At 46.1% G+C, this 22500-nt stretch overlaps 1 protein-coding gene across 5 annotated transcripts in view; it reads right to left on the bottom strand.

The window, feature by feature from the left end:
* Window positions 1–1493: 1493 nt before the first annotated feature.
* Window positions 1494–22500, bottom strand: part of LOC132208392 (utrophin-like) — a 50572-nt gene continuing 29565 nt past the window's right edge. For 3 of the 5 annotated variants that reach the window (XM_059643993.1, XM_059643992.1, XM_059643988.1), the window contains 3 exons: window positions 16142–16278; window positions 7149–7417; window positions 1494–3048 (listed from right to left, as the gene is read on the bottom strand). In XM_059643993.1, the coding sequence (XP_059499976.1) occupies window positions 2902–3048; window positions 7149–7417; window positions 16142–16214 (489 nt within the window). In that variant the 5' untranslated portion in view covers window positions 16215–16278 and the 3' untranslated portion in view covers window positions 1494–2901. The remainder of the gene's footprint in view (window positions 3049–7148; window positions 7418–16141; window positions 16279–22500) is intronic. The other 2 variants (XM_059643991.1, XM_059643989.1) reach the window with 2 other exon arrangements.

A 22500-nucleotide genomic window follows, 5' to 3' on the forward strand; every position in this document is an offset into this window, starting at 1 on the left:
CTCGACCCTTCATCAGAGAGGGGGATAGGAGAGGGAACTGGAATAAATAGGGAGGGGGGGATGCGGACCGAAGATGGAGAGAAAACAAGATAGGTAGAGAGGAGAGTACAGGTGAGGAGGTAGGGAGGGGATAGGTCAGTCCAGGGAAGACGGACAGGTCAAGGAGGCAGGATGAGGTGGTAGGTAGGAAATGGAGGTGTGGCTTGAGGTGGGAGGAAGGGATGGGTGAGAGGAACAACATGTTAGGGAGGCGGAGACAGGCTGGGCTGGTTTTGGGTTGCAGTCGGGGGAAGGGAACAGCTGGGCTGGTTTTGTGATGCAGTAGGGGGAGGGGAAGAACTGGGCTGGTTTTGGGATGCAGTTGGGGAAGGGGAGATTTTGAAGCTGGTGAAGTCCACATTGATACCATTGGGTTGCAGGGTTCCCAAGTGGATTATGAGTTGCTGTTCTTGCAACCTTCGGGTGGCATTATTGTGGCACTGCAGGAGGCCCATGATGGACATGTCGTCTAAGGAATGGGAGGGGGGAGTTAAAATGGTTCGCGACTGGGAAGTGCAGTTGTTTGTTGCCAACCCAGTGGAGGTGTTCTGCAAAGCGGTCCCCAAGCCTCTGCTTGGTTTCCTCAATGTAGAGCTGGTCAGGAGTGAGGGGGCAGGTCACTGTGAGGGGGTCAGGACTGCAGGGGCAAGTCACTGTGAGCGGGTAAGGACGGAGAGGGCAAGTCCTTGTGATTGGGACAGGACTGAAGGGGCGAGTCGCTGTGAGGGGGTCAGGACTGCAGGGGCAAGTCGCAACGTGCGGGTCAGGACTGCAGGGGTAATTCGCTGTGAGTGGGTCAGGTCTGCAGAGAGAAGTCGCTGTGAGCAGGTCAGGACTGCAGGGTCTAGTCACTGTGAGCGGGTCAGGAGTGAGGGGGAAAGTCGCTGTGAGCGGGTCAGGACTGCAGGGGCTAGTCACTGTGAGCGGGTCTGGACTGGAGGGGCAAGTCGCTGTGAGCGGGTCTGGACTGGAGGGGCAAGTCGCTGTGAGCGGGTCAGGATGGAGGGGGCAATTCGCTGTGAGCATTTCCCTCAGTCACTGCATCCCATTTCCCTCAGTCACTGCATCCCATTTCCCTCAGTCACTGCATCCCATTTCCCTCAGTCACTGCATCCCATTTCCCTCAGTCACTGCATCCCATTTCCCTCAGTCACTGCATCCCATTTCCCTCAGTCACTGCATCCCATTTCACTCAGTCACTGCATCCCATTTCACTCAGTCACTGCATCCCATTTCACTCAGTCACTGCATCCCATTTCCCTCAGTCACTGCATCCCATTTCCCTCAGTCACTGCATCCCATTTCCCTCAGTCACTGCATCCCATTTCACTCAGTCACTGCATCCCATTTCACTCAGTCACTGCATCCATGCTGCACGGTCCACGCTATGTATAAATGTGGCATAAAATCCTTACTTGTATGTTCATTTCCTCTTGTAATAACATGTGGCATCATTAGCATCCTTAATCACTTGCATTTAATCGGAAAGCCTGGTACAAACACCAGATAACATGACAGTCCGAACAGAACGCATTTTCCAATGCTTTAAACATATAGTCATGTGTGTCTCAGTGAATAAAAATCCTCCTCATTTTACCGTAATTAAATCTCAGAATAAAGGGAGTATGTCTGAAAGTCGTCTCATCCGAAGGAAAACAGACTTGCTCCAGGAAAGCTGCTAAAATATATCAAAAAAAAATATGAAATGATTCTGGAAATTTCTGCAACACAAAGATCAAAGGAAACAATAGTTTGATGAACACACTGTTAAGTGTTGCACTTACACATCACATTTTGGAAAACAAACCACACTGATTTTCTACTTTGCAGAAAAAAATTGTTCCAAGTCTTCATTATGCAGCAGAGAACTGAAAAGGCGTAGACTTTTAACCTGCATAGAAAGTATGTGCGGAAGTTAAAACAAACAAAAAAAAGCCACTTCTGTCCTAAAAAGACAATATCATATTACAAAAAGGCAGGGAAGTTGGAGAATGCAGCATCATGCTTCCTGCAGAGATCAAGTTTTGTCTGTGTCGTAAAAAACAAAAAAAACTGTGGGCACTGTAAATCAGCAACAAAAGCATAAGTTGCTGCAAAAGCTCAGCAGGTCTGGCAGCATCAGTGAAGAGTGGGATCTGAGGAAGGGTCACAGGACGCGAAACATTAACTCTGACATTGTCTACGTCATAGTGAGTTATGTCTATTGCTTCAGCAAAATCCAACCAACTCTGAATGAAAATCAATGCTTAAGAAATATCCAAAACATCCGCTGTCCCCGTTGTGGCTTCCTCTACATTGGGGAAACGATGCAGAGGCTTGGGGACCGCTTTTCAGAACACCAACGCTCAGTTTGCAATCAACAACTGCACTTCCCAGTCACTAACCATTTCAACTCCCCCTCCCATTCCCGAGAGGACATGTCCAACCTGGGCCTCCTGCAGTGCCATTATGACGCCACCCGAAGGTTGCAGGAACAGCAACTCATATTCTGCTTGGGAACCCTGCAGCCCAATGGTATCAATGTGGATTTCACAAGCTTGCAAATCTCCTGTCCTGCCACTGCATCCCAAAACCAGCCCAGCTCGTCCCCGCCTCCCTAACCTATTCTTCCTCTCACCCATCCCCCCCTCCCACCTCATACCGCACCCCTATTTCCCCTCATCCCGCTCCCTTGACCTGTCCGGCCTCCCCAGACTGACCTATCCCCTCCCTGCCTCCGTACCCATACTCTCCTCTCCACCGATCTTCTCCTCCATCCATCTTCCATCCGCCTCCCCCTCTCTCCCTATTTATTTCAGAAACCGCACCCCCTCCCCATTTTCTGAAGGTGGTTCTCGGCCCGAAACGTCAGCTTTTGTGCTCCTAAGATGCTGCTTGGCCTGCTGTCTTCATCCAGCTCCACACGTTATTATCTCGCATTCTCCAGCATCTGCAGTTCCCATTATCTCTCCAAAACAAAGGCTGCTGTCTTTCAAAACCCAATCTCAGATTTTGAAGATAGTCCTTACCCTGAAAAAATACCAAATATGTATAAAGTGGAAAACTGGAGGTGAAACCATTCAAAAAATTTTCATTGGCACAACAAATGTTCAAACTGTAAAAGCAGGTTAAGCACCTGTATATAAGCAAACTTTAAACAGACACTTACAGCCAACAAATGTGAGAAATAGCCATTTCTTGCTGGATTACCAATTTTGCTGTTGGGAAAATAGGCCTAGGCTTAGCAATGTAAATTCAAACAAGATAGCCCCCTCTCAGAACTCAACACTCAGTCGTAGAGTTCTGTTTTCACAGGTTGGCGTATAATAGCATCAAGCACAATACACCAAATCTTCTTTGGTACCTTTTCCTTCCATAAAACTGCTTTTAGTAGATGCGCACAGAAATCATTTTATACACGTTGAACAGTTGGTCAGTTCAAGAGGCCAGTTCCAGCACTTCGACTTGCATCTGCTTCATCATCAAAACAGAACAAAATAAAGACCCACTCTTTGTAAGTCACGTTTTCCATTTTTAGTGACAAGGTGAAGTGCGAGAACTGCTCACTTGATGTTAAAAACTCCTAAGTATGTACCTATATATTTCAATTCTGTGAAATATGTGGAATGAGTTCGAGAGAAGGATTAATTTTCTTGTGCTGGGAGAGAGCTGGGACAGATAAAATAGGTTGAATGGCCTCCTCCCATGCTAAAAATGTCCATAACTGTTCTTGGCCCTGCTAAATTGAAGTGGCCATCCTTTCATTATGACTGTGAGACGCAGCATGTTACGATAGATGGCACAATGAAGAAATCCTTTGTTATTAATGAATTTTTCAGCACTAGGCATTCTTCCGAAGTCAAATGTTCGATATGTACCTGTTGCACTGACTTGGTTCCAAACAGTTATAATGTGGAGGTGCTGGTGTTGGACTAGGATAGACAAAGTCAGAGCTCACATGACATCAGGTTATAATCTGACAGGTTTATTTGAAATCACACAAGCTTTGGGAGTGCAGTCCCTTCATCAGGTGCGGTCAGGGAGGTAAACACACAGACACACAATTGATAGGCAGACAGATCAAAACATCCTGCAACTGGTGTGAGTGGAGTGTCAGATAATAAGTCTTCATCCAGGATGTTTGTTTGTTTGCAGATATTTTGTTGAAGAAACACACAACTTGTAGTTACAGTCAGTGTGGTATCTTATAAATTCTTGCTTTTGAAATAAAGGTTAAAACTCTAAGACAGATTCTGAACACAAGCCTCTAAACTACAAGTCAGAGTCTGACCTGAGATGTCACCTTTTGTACATTCCTGTTGCGCTGCCTGATTATCATGACAACACAGCACTGACATGTACTTTATAAACGCTTTACTTGCCTCTAACACTCTTGGTCACCTGTATAGAGTTATTATCTGACACTCCACTCACGCCAATTCTATGATCTTTTGATCTCTCTGCTGATAAGCTGTGTCTCTCTGTGGTCACCTCACTAACTGCACCTGATGAAGGGGCTGCACTCCAAAAGCTTGTGTGATTTCAAATGAACCTGTTGGACGACAAGCTGGTGTCATGTGACTTCTGACTTCAAACAGTTATAGAATGTGTTTTCAATCCTATCGTGACTTGACACTAAGTCAAGTTCTTAAAATTTATAAAATGAGAATGTCCAGTGAACTATGTCTAACGTTGAGCGCTTAAAAAAGGAAATATTACAACCATAGTCTAGTCAGACAGTAAAGACAGAAGGAATGATTTCATCGACTGTGTCTGACACCACACAATTAATCCCCCTGATCGAAGAAAGGTTGGCTGCGTTCTGTTTCTTCAGGAACATCCAGCTAATACCACCTTACTACTGCTTGTTTTATTCATCTGGTGTTCCATCTAATTCCTTGCAGTCTTGGTCAAACCTTCATGTAATTTATTTAAATTTTCAATAAAATAAATTTAACTTTGTATTCCAAAATTTTAACATCTCCTTTTAAGGTTTGAACGGTTCACTTCGTACACTGCACATGTTGTGTCAATAATTGGAGAACATGGTGGAAAAATCAAGATATATTGACAAGTAAACAAATGGCTAACTTCTGTTTCCTTGTCAGTAATGCCTTTTGAACAGAACATAAAGTTGCGCAACTATGTAGAGATAACAATTTAAAACTGGGAAGACCACTTTGTGGTCCCCACACCAATCTCTATTCACGACCTACTGATTGCATTACTCCGCCTTGGCAACAATGTAATATTACACTTGTCTCAGCACAACCTTGGCATCTTGTTTATCCCATGATGAACGTCCGACCACACATTCATGCAATCCCTAAAGCTGTCTCTTTATATCTTTTCAATCCTGCCTACCTGTCTGTTGTCTCGGCTCATTAGCAGTGAAACCTTCACCTGGAACTACTTCACTTCTGGACCTGACAATTCCAATGCATTCCCTGATGGAGACCCACATTTGTCCATTGAACACTTGAGGTCGTCTAAAACTCCACTGCCTGAGTCTCAACTTGAACCAATTCCCATTCTCTGTACTTTCTACCTGACTGATACTATTAACAGTAATTTTATTAAATTCTCATTTTTGTTTACAAATCGTTACTTGGCTATGCCTATCGCTATTTTGGTAATCTCCACCAGTCCAATCATACTTCAGGACATCTGCACTCGTCTAATTATGTCCGCTTGCCCACTCTTGATTTTAAACAGCCCACTACTAGTTGCCAAACATTTCATTGTGTCGGCTTCAAACCCAAGAAGAGACTTCCTACACCTTCAGCGAGCAAACTCACATCCAGAACCTCAACCCAAGCAACAAATCCTCTCAAAACTCGCTAACTTCCTACAACTCTTAGCCTCTGTACATTTCCTCTTTTAAGGCACTTTTTCAAACAATCCTCTTTCATCAAGCTCTTGATCATCAGAACTAACAACTTAATAAGGCTCAGTTGTATTCTGGGATCGTTAATACTCCAATCAGATGCCTTCAAAGTCTCCCTCCATTAAAGAGATTTTATAAGTGGTTGAAGTCATTGCCAAGCAGAGGGGGACGAATTGGGGAGTTATTTCAAAGAGCTACGATATGCCAAACGACCTCCTTCCACACTGGCCAACTCTGATTGTACAAAAACAAAAATGATTTTCAGACTTGGGAAGATCCCTCAAAAATGTCACAAGTAACCAGCTTTTGGGCAGAGTCGAGCTGCTGAGATGATAGACCAGGATTTAGGGGTACCAGGAGTGATAATATGCTGAACACAATCAAATTTTGAGGTTGTAGAATGATGTGGTCTTCAGCATTTTTGACACTTGGACCATTTTCCTTCCTTTCCACAGAACAAGTCAAATAGCGGCAGCACAATGTTGCATGGCCGCTCAAGCTTGCTCCACCGTCGATGATGATTGTGGCTGGTCTTCCACATCAATTCAACTTTTGCTCATATCTCATCCTCTTTTCAAAACATCGATCTATTCACGTGTAGTATCCCTCTCGCTAACTTAATGAGAATTCATTCCAATCAATGAACTCCTAACGCTGACCCACCCCAGGTCAAAAAATTCAGCCGAGATCAGGAACTGATCTCGCCTGTATGGCTGAGCTGGCTTTTAAAAAGTTTGCCGGTGAGAGTCCCAGTGAGAAACATTCATTGAAAAAAAATAATTGCATGGATGGCTCTCCAATCCTAAACTCTATTCAAATTCAGTTGGTTTGTGATACAGACTGATGCCCTGCAGAGAGGGCTCAATTGCCACACCAGTGAGCTGACCACAAAGGGTCTTCGCCTCAACCCCTCTACTTCCCTGAGGCATGGTGATCTTCAGGTTAAATCATAACCAGTTGTCTCTCTCTAACGAGTCGCCAAATGGCGTGCCTTTACCTTGAACCCTGATAACATGGCAACAAGCAGATAACTCAGCTGATGTCACTGACTAATAGAATCCTCAACTATACTAATATTAACCATGTGATATCATCAGAAGGCATGCTCAACTCAGTTTTAATTTGCAAATTAAGTTAACAACCATTCAATCAATATTACTGAAGTACTCATATTACTGATCGTCTCGATACAACATTGTGGTTACATCTGTTCATGAGTGAAGTGTAATGTAATTGCACTTACTGTAGTTTTATCAATGTGATCCTGCAATGAGTCAATAAGCAGGTCACTCACAGGTTGCCGATCAGTGTGGACCCCCTCAGCTGTTATCACCTGAGCCTCAAGATCATCCAGAACTTTCTGCAGTTCTTGAAGTTTCTCCAACGCCTTTTCCACCTGTTTCTGCCAGTTGCTCGCACGGATTTTCAGTTGTTCCCAATTTTCCTTCACTTCTATTGACTGTTTGCGGACAGCTTTGGCAATTCTCTGGGCTCTCTCTTCCGGGGCAGGTTCTGGAAATATGGAATGCAAATAATTTATCAACTCTTCATGATTTTGATCGATAGATTTTCTTTCTAATCCCCTTTCCTTTAAAAGGTCTCTATGGACTTTCTCCTGAAATTGGGATATATAGTATAAGACGAAAGATTTTGGTACAGGCACATCAATGATAAATTCTGTAATTAGCTGGCAGGTCGCGGAGCCATTAACAGAGAATCACAGAGAACCAATACAAAGCCAAATAAAATTCTGCAGATATTTGAAATTTGTCACTACCAAGGAAACTTTAAAGAAGGAAAAGGATTAGTGACTAAATGGGTACAATTCTCAACAAAAGATTTGAAAAATCCTTTCAGGATATCTTTCATAGCTATGAGACAAACATCCAACACAAACCAACTTTCATCTTTCAGGACTGGCAAGTTAGAATGATAAACCCAAAGTCTACCCTGCATAGTTCGCTCGAGAACTCACTTAATGAGGTTGTTAAGAGATGTAGAGATAACAAAGTGTGCAGCTGGATGAACACAGCAGGCCAAGCAGCATCTGAGGAGCACAAAAGCTGACACGTTGGGCCGAGACCTTTCATCAGAAAAGGGGGAGGGGGAGAGAGTTCTGAAATAAATAGTGAGAGAGGAGGAGGCGGATCAAAGATGCATAGAGGAGAAGATAGGTGGAGAGGAGACAGACAAGTTAAAGAGGTGGGGATGGAGCCAGCAGAGGTGAGTGTAGGTGGGGAGGGAGGGAGGGGATAGGCCAGTCCGGGGAGGACGAACAGGTCTCCGGGGCGGGAAGAGGTTCGGAGGTAGGAAATGGGGGTGGGGTTTGAGGTGGCAGGATGGGATCGGTGGGCTGGTTTTGGGATGCGGGAGGGGGAGGGGTGATTTTGAACCTTGTCAAGTCCACATTGATACCATGGAGTGCAGGGTTCCCAAGCGCAATATGAGGTGCTGCTCCTGCAACCTTCAGGTGGCATCGTTGTGGCACTGCAGGAGGCCCAGGATGGACATGTTACCTGAGGATTGGTAGGGAGAGTCGAAACAGTTCGCGACTGGGAGGTGCAGTTCTTTAGTGCAAACTGAGCACAGGTGAAGCGGTCCCCAAACCTCTGTTTGGTTTCCCCGATGTAGAGGGGGCCACAACGGCAACAGTGGATACAGTCTACCACATTAGCAGATGTGCAGCTAAACATCTGTTTGATGAGGAAATTCTTCCTGGGGCCTGGGATGGGGGTGAGGTATCGGGACCAGTGAATTTTAAACGTTGTGATGACAACATTTATGGATATGCAGGGAAAAGTGCTGGGTGTAGGGAGTGCTAGAGGGGAGTGTGGAGCGGATAAGGGGGTCACCTAAGGGTGGTGGGAAAAATGTCTTTGGTGGTGGGGTCGGATTGCGGATGGCAGAAGGGTCGGAGGACGACGCATTGAATCCGGATGTTGGTGGGGTGGTACGTGAGGGCGACGAGGACACTGTTTTGGTAGTTATTATGGGGTGCGGGTGTGAGGGATGAGTTGTGGGAAACGCGGGTGACACGGTCGAGGGTGTTTTTGACCACTGAGGAGGGGCAAGTTCCGGTCCTTGAACAACCCTCAACAGTTTCTCTTTCAATTCCTCCCACTTCCTACAGACAAAGAGGGTGGCCAGGGTAGCCAAATGGGCCCAAGCTATGCCTGCCTCTTTGTAGGTTACATGGAACGCTCCCTCTTCCGTACCTACACTGGCCCTCAACCCCACCTCTTCCTCCGTTACATTGATGACTGTATCGGCACCGCCTCGTGTTCCCACAAGGGGCTCTAACAGTTCATCCACTTCACCAACACCCTCCTCCCGAACTTGAAGTTAACCTGGACAATCTCTGATACCTCTCTCTCCTACCTGGACCACTCTATTTCCAACCACTGAGAAACAAATATCCATTTCAACTCCACCAATTCCCACAGCTACCAAGATTACACCTCCTCCCACCATATTCCTGCAACAATTCATCCCCTATTCCCCATTCCTTTGCCTCTGCATCTGCGCTCCCAGGATGAGGTATTCTATTCCCGTATATCTCAGATGTCCTCATTTTTCAAGGACCACAACTTCCACCACTCGGTGGCTGATAATACCCTCGACCGTGTCTCCAGCATTTCCTGCAACAAATCCCTCTCACCCCACCCCGCAACAACAACCAAAACAAAGTCTCACTCGTCTTAACGTACCACCCCACCAACCTCCAGATACAACGCATCATCCTTCGAAACTTTCAGATTCTCTGGGAGGCTACGGAGGAGGTGGCGGAGCCTTTGGCCTTGATCTTTGAATCCTCATTGTCTACAGGTTTAGTACCAGAAGGCTGGAGGGTTGCAAATGTTGTGCCCTTGTTCAAAGAGGGCAGGAGAGATGACCCAGGTAATTATAAACCCAGTGAGCCTTCCGTCTGTTGCAGGAAAAGTTTTGGAAAGGATTATACGAGATAGGATTTATAATCATCAAGCAAGCACCAATTTGATGAACGTCAACATGGATTTGTCAAGGGCAGGTCGTGTCTCACAAGCCTCTGAGTAATTTTGGAAGGTGACCAAGCACGTGGATGAGGGTCGGGCAGTTGACGTGGTGGACATGGACTTCAGTAAAGCCTTCGATAAGGTTCCACATGGTAGGCTATTGGAGAAAACATGGAGACATGGGATTGAGGGAGATTTAGCAGGTTGGATTAGAAACTGGCTTTGGCTAAGGAGGCAACCAGTGGTGGTTGATAGAAAATATTCAGCCTGGAGTCTGGTTACTACTGGTTTGTCTCAAGGATCTGTTTTGGGACCACTGCTGTTTGTCATTTTTATAAATGACTTGGACGGAGGCATTGGTAGATCGGTTAGTAAGTTTGCAGATGACACTCAAGTCGGTGTAGTGGTGGACAATGTGGAAGAATGTTGCAGGTGACAGGTAGACTTGGATGAACTGCAGAATTGGGCAGAAAGGTGGCAGATGGAGTTCAATGCGGATAAATGTGAGGTGATTCACTTTGGGATGAATAATAGGAAGGCAGAATATTGGGTCAATGGAAAGATTCTTGGTAGTGTTGCTGTGCAGAGGGTGTCCATCTATGTCGATCCCTGAAAATTGCCATGCAGGTTGATAGTGCTGTGAAGAAGGCTTGCGGTGTTTTAGGTTTTATTGGCAGTGGGATTGAGATCCAGAGCAACTGTCCAAAAAGCTGGTGCGGTCTCATTTGGAATACTGCGTACAGTTCTGGTCGCCCCATCACAGGAAGGATGTGGAAGCATTGGAAAAGGTGCAGAGGAGATGTTGCCTGGTCCGGAGCGAAGGTCTTCTGAAGAAAGGCTGAGGGACTTGGGTCTGTACTCATTGGAGAGAAGGTGGTTCAGAGGGGATTTAATAGAGACATACAAGATGATCAGTGGATGAGACAGGGTGGACAGTGTGGGTCTTTTTCCGAGGATGATGACGTCAGCTTGTATGAGGGGGCACAGCTAAACAGTGAGGGATGATAGATTTGAGATAGATATCAGAGGCCGGTTCTTTACTCAGAGAGTGGTAAGGATGTGGAACCCTCTGCCTGCCAATGCAGTTAGCTCAGCCACATTAGGGGCATTTCAACAGTCCTTGGATAAGCATCTGGATGATAATGGGATCGTGTAGGGGGATGGGCTTAGATTAGTTCACTGGTCATTCCACATCATCGCAATGAGCAAAAAAGCACACCGTTGTCTCTACTTCCCAGGAGGCTAAGGCAATTCCGTGTGCCCACAAGGGCAACTTTCATTGATGTACCACAGAAAGCATCCTATCTGGATGCATATCACAGCACGGTTCCTCTCGGAAAACAATCCCTAATTATTATGGCTCCTGCCTTTCTTCTTCCAGGCAGAATTGGTTCTGCTTTGTCATAACTAATTTGTGAGAAAATCCACGCTCAGTCTAAGTTAATTCTTCCAACAATTCAGATACCATGGAATACTGAGCAATGAGTTGGTGTGTGAGAAAAAGAGAGAGAGAGAGAGAGAGAGAGAGAGAGAGACAAAGCCAGAGAGGTTGGGGGGGTGGGGGAGGGAGACAGAGACAGAGAGAGAGAGCGCGAGAGAGAGAGAGAGAGAGAGCGCGAGAGAGAGAGAGAGAGAGCGCGAGAGAGAGAGAGAGAGTGCGCGAGAGAGAGAGAGAGAGAGCGCGAGAGAGAGAGAGAGACAGCGCGCGAGAGAGAGAGAGACAGCGCGCGAGAGAGAGAGAGACAGCGCGCGAGAGAGAGAGAGCGCGCGAGAGAGAGAGAGCGCGCGAGAGAGAGAGAGCGCGCGAGAGAGAGAGAGCGAGCGCGAGAGAGAGAGAGAGAGAGCGCGAGAGAGAGAGAGCGCGAGAGAGAGAGAGCGCGCGCGACAGAGAGAGAGCGCGAGAGAGAGAGAGCGCGAGAGAGAGAGAGCGCGAGAGAGAGAGAGCGCGAGAGAGAGAGAGAGAGACAGCGAGAGAGAGAGAGAGAGAGAGCTGGGCGATGAGGGAGAGAGGGAGAGACAGACAGACAGAATAGGTGACAGAATGTGAGTGTGTGAGCGCCTGCATCAGACAGTGAGAGAGATGTTGCTGAGGTGGAGATAGTTGAGAGTGTCGATCACCAACAATCTCTCCTGGTCCACCCAGATCGTCGCAATGGGCAAAAAAGCACACCAAATGTCTCTATTTCCCCAGCAGGCTAAGGTAATTTGGAGTGTCCGCAAGGTCAACTTTCATTCATGTACCAGAGAAAGCATCCTATCTGGATGTATGTCACAGCATGGTTTGGCAACAGCTCTTCCTCAGACCACAAGAAACTGCAGAGTCATGAACACAGCATAGTCCATCATGCAAACCAGCCTTCCATTCGTTGATTCCACCTCTACTTCCCGCTGCCTCGGGAAAGAAACTGACATAATCAAAGGCCCTTCTCACCCCACAATTACACTCTCTTCTCCCTTTTTCGGAAGGGAAGATGTAAAAAAAGTTTGTATACATGCGTGAAAAGATTCAAGAACAGCTTCTTCACTGCTGTTATTGGACATCTGAATAGGACACTGAAAAGCTTAAATCTAATTTTGATCTTGCTCTCTGTGCATCTTCTCTGTAGCTGTCACTATGTTCCGTTTCACTCATGCGCCTTGTTTGATATCACCTGTCTATACTGCATGCAGAAGAAAACTTTTCACTGTACCTGGGCACATGTGACAATGATGACTCAAATCAAGCTAATAAAATTTGAGGCTGGATGAACACAGCAGGCCAAGCAGCATCTCAGGAGCACAAAAGCTGACGTTTCGGGCCAAGACCCTTCATCAGAGATGCTGCTTGGCCTGCTGTGTTCATCCAGCCTCACATTTTATTATCTTGGATTCTCCAGCATCTGCAGCTCCCATTATCTCTGACTCAAATCAAATTGACTGTGTGCAAGAGAGAGGTGAGCATATGATTGTGCTCAAGAGTGCAAAGACAGTGCATGAAAGTGTGTGTGCGCGCATGACAGAATGTGTGTGCCAGTGACTGTGCTTGAGAGTGTGTGAAAGGGAGTTCGCACAAGAAGGGAGTGTTACAGCATGCATGAGGGAGTGAGTGTGTCTGTAAGTGTGAGTGAGCTTGACAGCAAGTGAATTTGCAAACCTAAGTGTGTGAGGGAGAGATTTGTGGTCGTGTGTGTGTACTTGAGACTAAGAGCATTGGCAAAAGATCCTGCGACAGTGCATGCAAGTGTGCCACAGAATGTGTGCAAGACCGTGTACGACTGTGTGACGGTATGGAGTATGAATGAGTGAGAATGTGACAGAGTGTGTTCGTGAGAGACTGTGTTCCTGACTTTTTTTTTGTGTGTGTGTAGTGTGTTTGTGCATGAGGGACAGAATATGCATGTGCAACATAGTGTGACTGTGAACCTCTGTTGGTGCCTGTGAGTGAAGTGATGGGGGAGAACAGGGAGAGGAGAGATAAAGACTGAGAGAGAGACAGAGAGAGAGAGACAGACAGAGAGAGAGACAGACAGAGAGAGAGACAGACAGAGAGAGAGACAGACAGAGAGAGAGAGACACACAGAGAGAGAGACACACAGAGAGAGAGACAGAGAGACAGAGACAGACAGAGAGAGAGAGAGAGAGAGAGAGAGACAGAGGGAGAGAGAGAGAGAGAGAGAGAGAGAGAGCGCATGAGAGAGAGATGAGATGAGGAATTAGAAATAATCGGTGGTCAATACCTGGAGGAAAAAAAGAACTGTGTGTGAGTGTTAAGAGAAGCCGCTGGAAGTGATATGGAGGCTATTGTTTTTTTGATTGTACTAAATGAAAAGCAAGTGTCACCTCTCAGTGTGAGGGGACAGGAGATGTGCATTAGAGCAGGAGATATAGTCAGCCTTGTCAGAGACAGCAGACAAGTTGCAAATGCATAGAAACTGACATTAAAGCTTTCTTGTCAATGTGTAAAGAGGTGAGACAAATATGACGAGTCAATATTGTACCTTTGCACTCAGTAAAATCATAGAATCATGAATCAGAGAACCCTTACAGTGTGGAAACAGGTCCGTCAGCCCAACACGTCCACGCTGCCCCTCACAGCATCCCACCCAGACCCATCCACCTATAACTCACCGAACCTACACATCACTGAACACCTTGGGAAATTTTGCATGGCCAATCCATCGACCTTGCACATCTTTTGACTGTGGGAGCAAACTCGAGCACCCGGACAAAACCCATGCAGGCACATGGAGAATGTGCAAACTCCACACAGAAAGTCACCAAAGGGTGGAATTGAGACAGTGGTGTTAACCAGAGCCACTGTGCTCTATATTATGCGAATTCAGCTGCAAGCATTTTTTTTTAAAGAAGGGAAACTTACCATCGTCACAGGATTAGAGTGGTTTCAATCTTCTGTCAGCTTTGAGAACCTTATCCATATCTGCCTTCACAAGGGCAAGGTGATGGTAATGGTGTGAGACCGGTTAGTGTGCAGCAGCTCACCGTGCAAAAAATTAATGGCACTTGCATTGCTTTTTTCCTAGGGGCATAACAGAAAGACAAGAACATGAAAAAATCCTGAAATCTTTCTCCAATTTCAATCTCAAAGGGACCATCCGTTCCTCAAAAGTCATAACCAAACTGAACATGGGCCTCCTGCAGTGCCACAAATGATGCCACCCCAAAGTTGCAGGAACAGCAACTCATATTCCGCTTGGGAACCCTGCAGCACAATGGACATGGCTGACAGCTCTGTCAACCACGAATGCAAGGAATGCTCAGTTGAGGAAGAATGCAGACATTTCGGAATCCCTCCAGCAGAAGATGATATCATTAGAACAAATGGATCTGTCTGGACAGTCCTGTTTGTCGATTTTGGGAAGTAAGACTCTATTGTTTGTCATCAAGGATATGGTTGAGTGATCATATTCAGACTGAAGAGACCAAGAATGTGAGGCTGGAGAATGGGTGCAGAACCATGCCTCTCGGAATTCCTGTGCGTAGAGGTGTGATTCTCCACCCATAATGCAACCAACAAACAGATCCAATTGGACCCCCACACACAAACCCATACAGATCAAAACCGGAAATGACAGTACTCATGGTAACAGACTGGACAGTGTCAATTCCAGACAGAGTAGAAATAACATCGTTTCATTGGAGGCTGTACTGATGATGTCACCGATTATGGTGACGAAACGTCTGAATGAGAAGAAGCCAGCTCGGCGAGCAAGTCCACAACCTCAATCAGAGAACTGGCTGTTTTGAACTACCTTGTTCAAGAGTTTCAGTTTTGATTTTGAATGTTAAATCTCGCTCCCACATCGGGATGGAGGATTACTGTTAACAGCTGCATTCTAACTAATTCATATCGAATCATTATTGTTTTGACCAGTCTTCGGGTCAGGCTCCCTCGGTGACTGAGTCTCCCAAATTGTTAAGTTCCCTCGTGAAAGACTCCCCTTCTTTACACACCCAACTAGATCCACCTCAGTTGGTACGAATTAAGCTGATTAAAAAGGATCTTTGTCTTGTGGATACCTTCCTCTGTTTCAGAAGGAGTCAAGATAACTCAGGGTGACACGGTGACTCAGTAGTTAGTAACGCTACCTCACAGCACCAGGGACCCGAGTTCCGTTCCAGCCTCGGATGACTGTCTGTGTGGAGTTTGCACATTCTCCCCTTGTCTGTGTGGGTTTCTGCTGGGTGCTCTGGTTTCCTCCCACAGTCCAGAGATGTGCAGGTTAGGTGGATTGGCAATGCTGAATTACCCACAGTGCCCACGGATGTGTAGGTTAGGTACATTAGCCATGGGAAATGCAGGCTGACAGGGATAGAGTAGGGGAATGGGGATGGGTCTAGGTGGAATGCTCTTTGGAGGCTTGCTGTGGGCTTGTTGAACTGAGTGGCCTGTTTCCACACTGGGGATTCTATAAAACTAGCTTCTCCTGAACTCGTGAGAGAGTGAGTTTATCAATTGCTAAATGCAACAAGTCATAAGGCACCACAAATATGCACAAGTTAGAAACAAGAAATTAGCTCAAAAACCATAAAAGTTAAGAGGGATACGGATACTTCAGCCTTTGGATTGTTTGTGAAGAATAGAAAGTGGGATGTTGTGGCCACTAAGTTGGGCGATCCCCGTAATGTTGATATGAATTCAGCAGTTAATTTTGAGATTCTTGTTGAAATTCTTTTGACCTTGTTTCCCTTTTGACATTGCCCTGGTTTGCAGAGCTCAGAGCAAGAGATTTTCTTTTCTTCTTACCTGCAGCATAGGGCGATGAAACGGCTGTCCCAGAGCCGTGACCTCCGCAACTCCTGAGACCACACGAGCACATTCGCCCAGGAATACACACGGACTGAGACGAAAGAACTATCGGGATAACAATACTCAGCGTGGTACTGGGAAAGACAGCATGTACAAACAGAAAACAGCTGTAAATAGTGTCAAGAGGTGAAATCAAGTGATAAAGCTAAATTCATGGCTCTTTGCTTGCGTGCTCATTGTATTCAGAACAAAATCAACAAATTAATAGCACATTTCTAGGTTGACGGGCATGATTTTATAGCTATTACAAAGACATGGTTACAAGGAGATCAACACTGGAGCTAAGTGCGCAGGGCTATACGACATTCCAAAAAGACAGGCAGGAGGGAAAGTGACTGTTCGCAAAGAAGTTAGTATGAGAGCAAGAAACGATCTTGGATCGGAAGATGTAGAATCCAATTTTATTTATTTGTTAATGGGAGGAGGACATCCCTAGCTACGCAGTGTTTATTGTCCATCCCTAATTGCCCAGGGGACAGTTCAAAGTCAATCATATTGCTGTGGGTCTGCAGTCACATGTGGGCCAGATCATGTAAGGGTGGCAGTTTCCTTCCCTAAAGCACATCAGTGAACCAGCTGACTTTTTCTGACATTTGGCAATGAATTCATGGTCATCATTATATTCTTAATTCATGATTTTCTTTTATATTGAATTCAAATTCCACCATCTGCTGTGCTGGGATTTGAACACAGGTCCCCAGAATGTTATCTCAGTCTCTGAATTAACAGTCCAGCAATAATACCACGAGGCCATTTCCTCCCCCATCGTGGAACAAGAAAGCCTGTAGCTGATTCCCACTTGGGAAAAACAGTGAACCAGGAGCTTCGTAAATGGGCGATCGCATCTCCTTACATTTTAAGACAGCCATGGATAATCAGGACCTTGTGGGAAGGGACGAAATTGGGGGAGGGAAAATTACATCAGTGTTAGGTAGGAGCTGAGCAGTATTAATTGGGAGGAGCTTTTATTGAACAAGTCAACATTTGATACGTGGGAGTTATTGAAAGACCTACTCTTCAGTTCAGAACTGGCCTATTCCAGGGAAGGAGGAATGACAAGGATGGCAATCTAAGGACGTACGGACATAAGAAATAAAACAGGAGTAGGCCATCTGTCTCTTCCAGCTCGTTCCGCTGATCTTTTTTGCGGACTCAGCTCCACTTACCCTCCCATTCACCATAACCCTCAATTCCTTTCCTGTTCAAAGATCTATCTGTTTTGGCTTTCAAAACATTCAACAAGGGAACCTCAACTGTTTCAGTGGGCAGAGAATTCCACAGATTCACAACCCTTTGGATGAAGAAGCTCATCCTCAACTCAGTTTTAAATCTGTTCACACTTATTTTGAGGCTGTGCCCCCGAGTTGGAATTTCGCCCATCAGTGGAAACAATTTCCGATCCATTTGTTTCATAATTTTAAAAGTTTCTATTAGATCACCCCTCATTCTTCTAAATTCCAGTGACTGCAATCCTAGTCTACCGCATCTCTCCCCATACAGCAACATTTTTAATTCTGGAATCAACCTCGTGAACCTGCTTGGCACCCCCTCCAGTGCCAGTTCATCCTTTCTCAAGTGAGGAGACTAAAACTGTACAAACTACCCCACACCAAGCCTCACCAGCACCCAAAACAACTGTAGCATACCCTCCCGATTTTTAAACTGCATCACTCTCGCAATGAAGGACACTATTCCATTTGCTGTCTCAATTACCAGCCGCATCTGCAAACTACCTGATTCAGACACAAGGCTGCCCAGCTCCCTCTAGGAGCAGCATGCTACAATTTTTCACCATTTTAGCAAGACTCCATTTTTCCATAATTGCGACCAAAATGGATACCCTCACATCTACCATCATTGGACTCCATCTGCTAGGCCCTTGTCCATTCACTTAAACTTTCTGCATCCTTCCGCAGATTTTCATCGTCCTCTTCAGACTTTACTCTCTCACTCATTTTAGTGTCATCTGCGAACATAGAAAAATACAGTGCAGAACAGGTCCTTCGGCCCTCCATGTTGCGCCAACCTGCGAACTAATCTAAGCCCGTTCCCTCACACTATCCCATCATAGAACATAGAGAACATAGAACAGTACAGCACAGAACAGGCCCTTCAGCCCACAATGTTGTGCCGACCATTGATCCTCATGGATGCACCCTCAAATTTCTGTGACCATATGCATGTCCAGCAGTCTCTTAAATGACCCCAATGACCTTGCTTCCACAACTGCTGCTGGCAACGCATTCCATGCTCTCACAACTCTCTGCGTAAAGAACCTGCCTCTGACATCCCCTCTATACTTTCCACCAACCAGCTTAAAACTATGACCCCTCGTGCTAGCCATTTCTGCCCTGGGAAATAGTCTCTGGCTATCGACTCTATCTATGCCTCTCATTATCTTGTATACCTCAATTAGGTCCCCTCTCCTCCTCCTTTTCTCCAATGAAAAGAGACCGAGCTCAGTCAACCTCTCTTCATAAGATAAGCCCTCCAGTCCAGGCAGCATCCTGGTAAACCTCCTCTGAACCCTCTCCAAAGCATCCACATCTTTCCTATAATAGGGCGCCCAGAACTGGACGCAGTATTCCAAGTGCGGTCTAACCAAAGTTTTATAGAGCTGCAACAAGATCTCACGACTCTTAAACTCAATCCCCCTGTTAATGAAAGCCAAAACACCATATGCTTTCTTAACAACCCTGTCCACTTGGGTGGCCATTTTAAGGGATCTATGTATCTGCACACCAAGATCCCTCTGTTCCTCCACGCTGCCAAGAATCCTATCCTTAATCCTGTACTCAGCTTTCAAATTCGACCTTCCAAAATGCATCACCTCGCATTTATCCAGGTTGAACTCCATCTGCCACCTCTCAGCCCATCTCTGCATCCTGTCAATGTCCCGCTGCAGCCTACAACAGCCCTCTACACTGTCAACGACACCTCCGACCTTTGTGTCGTCTGCAAACTTGCTGACCCATCCTTCAATTCCCTCGTCCAAGTCATGAATAAAAATTACAAACAGTAGAGGCCCAAGGACAGAGCCCTGTGGAACCCCACTCACCACTGACTTCCAGGCAGAATATTTTCCTTCTACTACCACTCGCTGTCTTCTGTTGGCCAGCCAATTCTGTATCCAAGCAGCTAAGTTCCCCTGTATCCCATTCCTCCTGACCTTCTGAATGAGCCTTCCATGGGGAACCTTATCAAATGCCTTACTGAAGTCCATATACACCACATCCACAGCTTGACCCTCATCAACCTTACTAGTCACATCCTCAAAAAACTCGATAAGGTTTGTAAGGCATGACCTACCCCTCACAAAGCCGTGTTGACTGTATTTGATCAAGCCATGCTCTTCCAGATGGTCATAAATCTTATCCCTCAGAATCCTTTCTAACACCTTGCAGACGACAGACGTGAGACTTACCGGTCTATAATTGCCGGGGATTTCCCTATTTCCTTTCTTGAAGAGAGGAATTACATTTGCCTCTCTCCAGTCCTCAGGTACGACTCCAGTGGAGAGCGAGGATGCAAAGATCTTCGCAAGTGGCGAAGCAATTGCATTTCTCGCTTCCCAAAGCAGCCGAGGACAAATCTGATCCGGGCCTGGCGACTTGTCAATCTTAATGTTTGACAAAATTTTCAGTACATCAGCTTCCTCTATCTCTATCCGTTCCAGCATGCACACCTGCTCTTCAAAGGTTTCATTCACTACACTGGTCGTTTCTTTCGTAAAGACAGAAGCAAAAAACTCATTTAGGGCTTCCCCTACCTCCTCAGGCTCCACACACAAGTTCCCTATGCTATCCCTGATCGGCCCTACTCTTTCTTTGACCATTCTCTTATTCCTCACGTAAGTGTAAAATGCCTTTGTGTTTTCCCGGATTCCTTCTGCCAAGCCTTTCTCGTGCCCCCTCCTGGCTCTCCTCAGACCATTTTTGAGCTCCTTCCTTGCCTGCATGTAATCCTCTCTAGCTGAACTTGACCCTAGCTTCCTCCACCTTATGTAAGCTACCTTCTTCCTTTTCACTAGAAGCTCCACCGCTCTCGTCATCCAAGGTTCCTTTATCTTACCCCGTCTTGCCTGTCTCAGAGGGACATATTTACTCATCTATATGCTTATCCAAGGACTGTTCAAATGCCCTGAATGTGGCTGAGTTAACTGCATTGGCAGGCAGGGCATTCCACGCCCTTACCACTCTCTGGGTAAAGAACCTGCCTCTGACATCTGTCTTCAATCCATCACCCCTCAATTTGTAGCTGAGCCCCCTCGTACAAGCCAACATCATCATCCTAGGAAAAAGACTCTCACCGTCCACCCTGACTCATCTTTCTCTGATCGTCTTGTATGTTTCTATTAAAGGCCCTCTTAGCCTTCTTCTCTCCAATGAGGACAGACTCGAGTCGCTCAGCCTTCTCTCATAAGACCTTCACTCCAGACCAGGCAACATCCTGGTAAATCTCCTCTGCTCCTTTTCCAATGCTTCCGAATTCGTCCCGCAATGGAGCGACCAGAACAGGTCGCACGAGCGTTTTGTGCAGTTGCAGCATGACATCACGGCTCTGGAACTCAATCCCTCTACCAATAAAGTCTAACACACCGTATGCCTTCTTCACAGCACTATCAACATGAGTGGCAACTTTCAGAGATCTATGCACATGGACGCCAAGGTCCCTCTGCACATCCGCACTACCAAGAATCTTTCCATTGGCCCAGTATTGTACCTTCCTATTATTCCTCCCAAAGCGAATCACCTCACATTGAACTCCATTTGCCACCTTTCCGCCCAATTTTGCACTTTATCCAAGTCTCCCTGCAACATGCGACATTCTTCCACATTGTCCACCACTCCACCGACTTTAGTGTCATTTGCAAACTTACTAACCCATCCACCTATGCCTGCGTCCAAGTCATTTATAAAAATGACAAACAGCAGTGGGCCAAAAACAGATCCTTGAGGCACACCACGAGTAACCGGACTCCAGGCTGAATATTTTCCATCAAACACCACTGGTTGCCGTTTTACCGAAAGCCAGTTTCTAATCCAAACTGCTAAATCTCCCTCAATCACATGGCTCCGTATTTTCTCCAATAGCCTACCATGTGGAACCTTATCAAAGGCTTTCCTGAAGTCCACGTACACTACGTCAACTGGCCTTCTCTCATCCACATGCTTGGTCACCTCCTCAAAATCTCCATGAGGTTTGTGAGACACGACCTGCCCTTGACAAATCCATGTTGACTATCTCCAATCAAATTGTTGCTTCCGAGATGATTATAAACCCGATCTCTTATAACCCTTTCCAAAACTTTTCCTGCAACAGACGTAAGGCTCACTGGCTGTAATTGCCTGGCTCATTTCTACTGCCCTTCTTGAACAAGGGCACAACATTTGCAATCCTCCAGTCCTCTGGTGTTAAACCTGCAGACAATGAGGACTCAAAGATCAAAGCCAAGGGCTCCGCCACCTCCTCCCGAGCTTTCCAGAGAATTCTCGGAAAAATCCTCTCAGGCCCAGGGGATTTATCGAGCTTCACACCTTCTAGAATTGATAACATCTCCTCCTTACTAACCTGAATCCTTTCAAGTCTAATAGCACGTATCTCAGTCGTCTCCTCGATGATATTCTCCTCTTCCTCAGTGAAAACAGATGAGAAATATTCATTTAGCACCTCTCCGATCTCTACCCGGTCCACACACAACTTCCCACTTCTGTCTTTGATTGGCCCTATTCCTACCCCAGTCATCCTTATATTCCTCACATACCTTGAGAAAACTTTACGGTTCTCCTCTATTCTACCTGCGAATGACTGCTCAGGACCCCTCCGTGCTCTTCTTAACTCTCTCTTTAAATCCTTTCTTGCTCATCTGTAATTCTCCATCGCATCAACTGATCCATCTCATCTCAACATCACATAAACCTCGCTCTTCTGCTTAACACGAGATACAATTTCTTTCGTAAACCACGGTTCCCCTACCTTATCACTGACCCCTGCCTGACAGGGACGTACCTATCAAGGACACGCAATATCTGTTACTTAAACCAGCTCCCCATTTCGATTGTCCCCATCCCCTGCATTTTCCTACCCCATTCTTTGCCTCCTAAGCCTTGCCCAATTATAATTGCCTTCCCCCATCTGTAAGTCTTGCCCTGTGGCATGTTCCTCTCCCACTCCATCGCTAAACTAAACGTAACCGAATTATGGTCACTCTCTCCAAAGTGCTCATCTACCACTAAATCAAACACCTGGCCTGGTTCACTGTCAAGTACCAGATCCAGTGTGGCCTCCCCTCTTGT

The sequence above is a fragment of the Stegostoma tigrinum genome, unplaced genomic scaffold, assembly GCF_030684315.1.
Source record: "Stegostoma tigrinum isolate sSteTig4 unplaced genomic scaffold, sSteTig4.hap1 scaffold_382, whole genome shotgun sequence".
Taxonomy (NCBI): domain Eukaryota; kingdom Metazoa; phylum Chordata; class Chondrichthyes; order Orectolobiformes; family Stegostomatidae; genus Stegostoma; species Stegostoma tigrinum.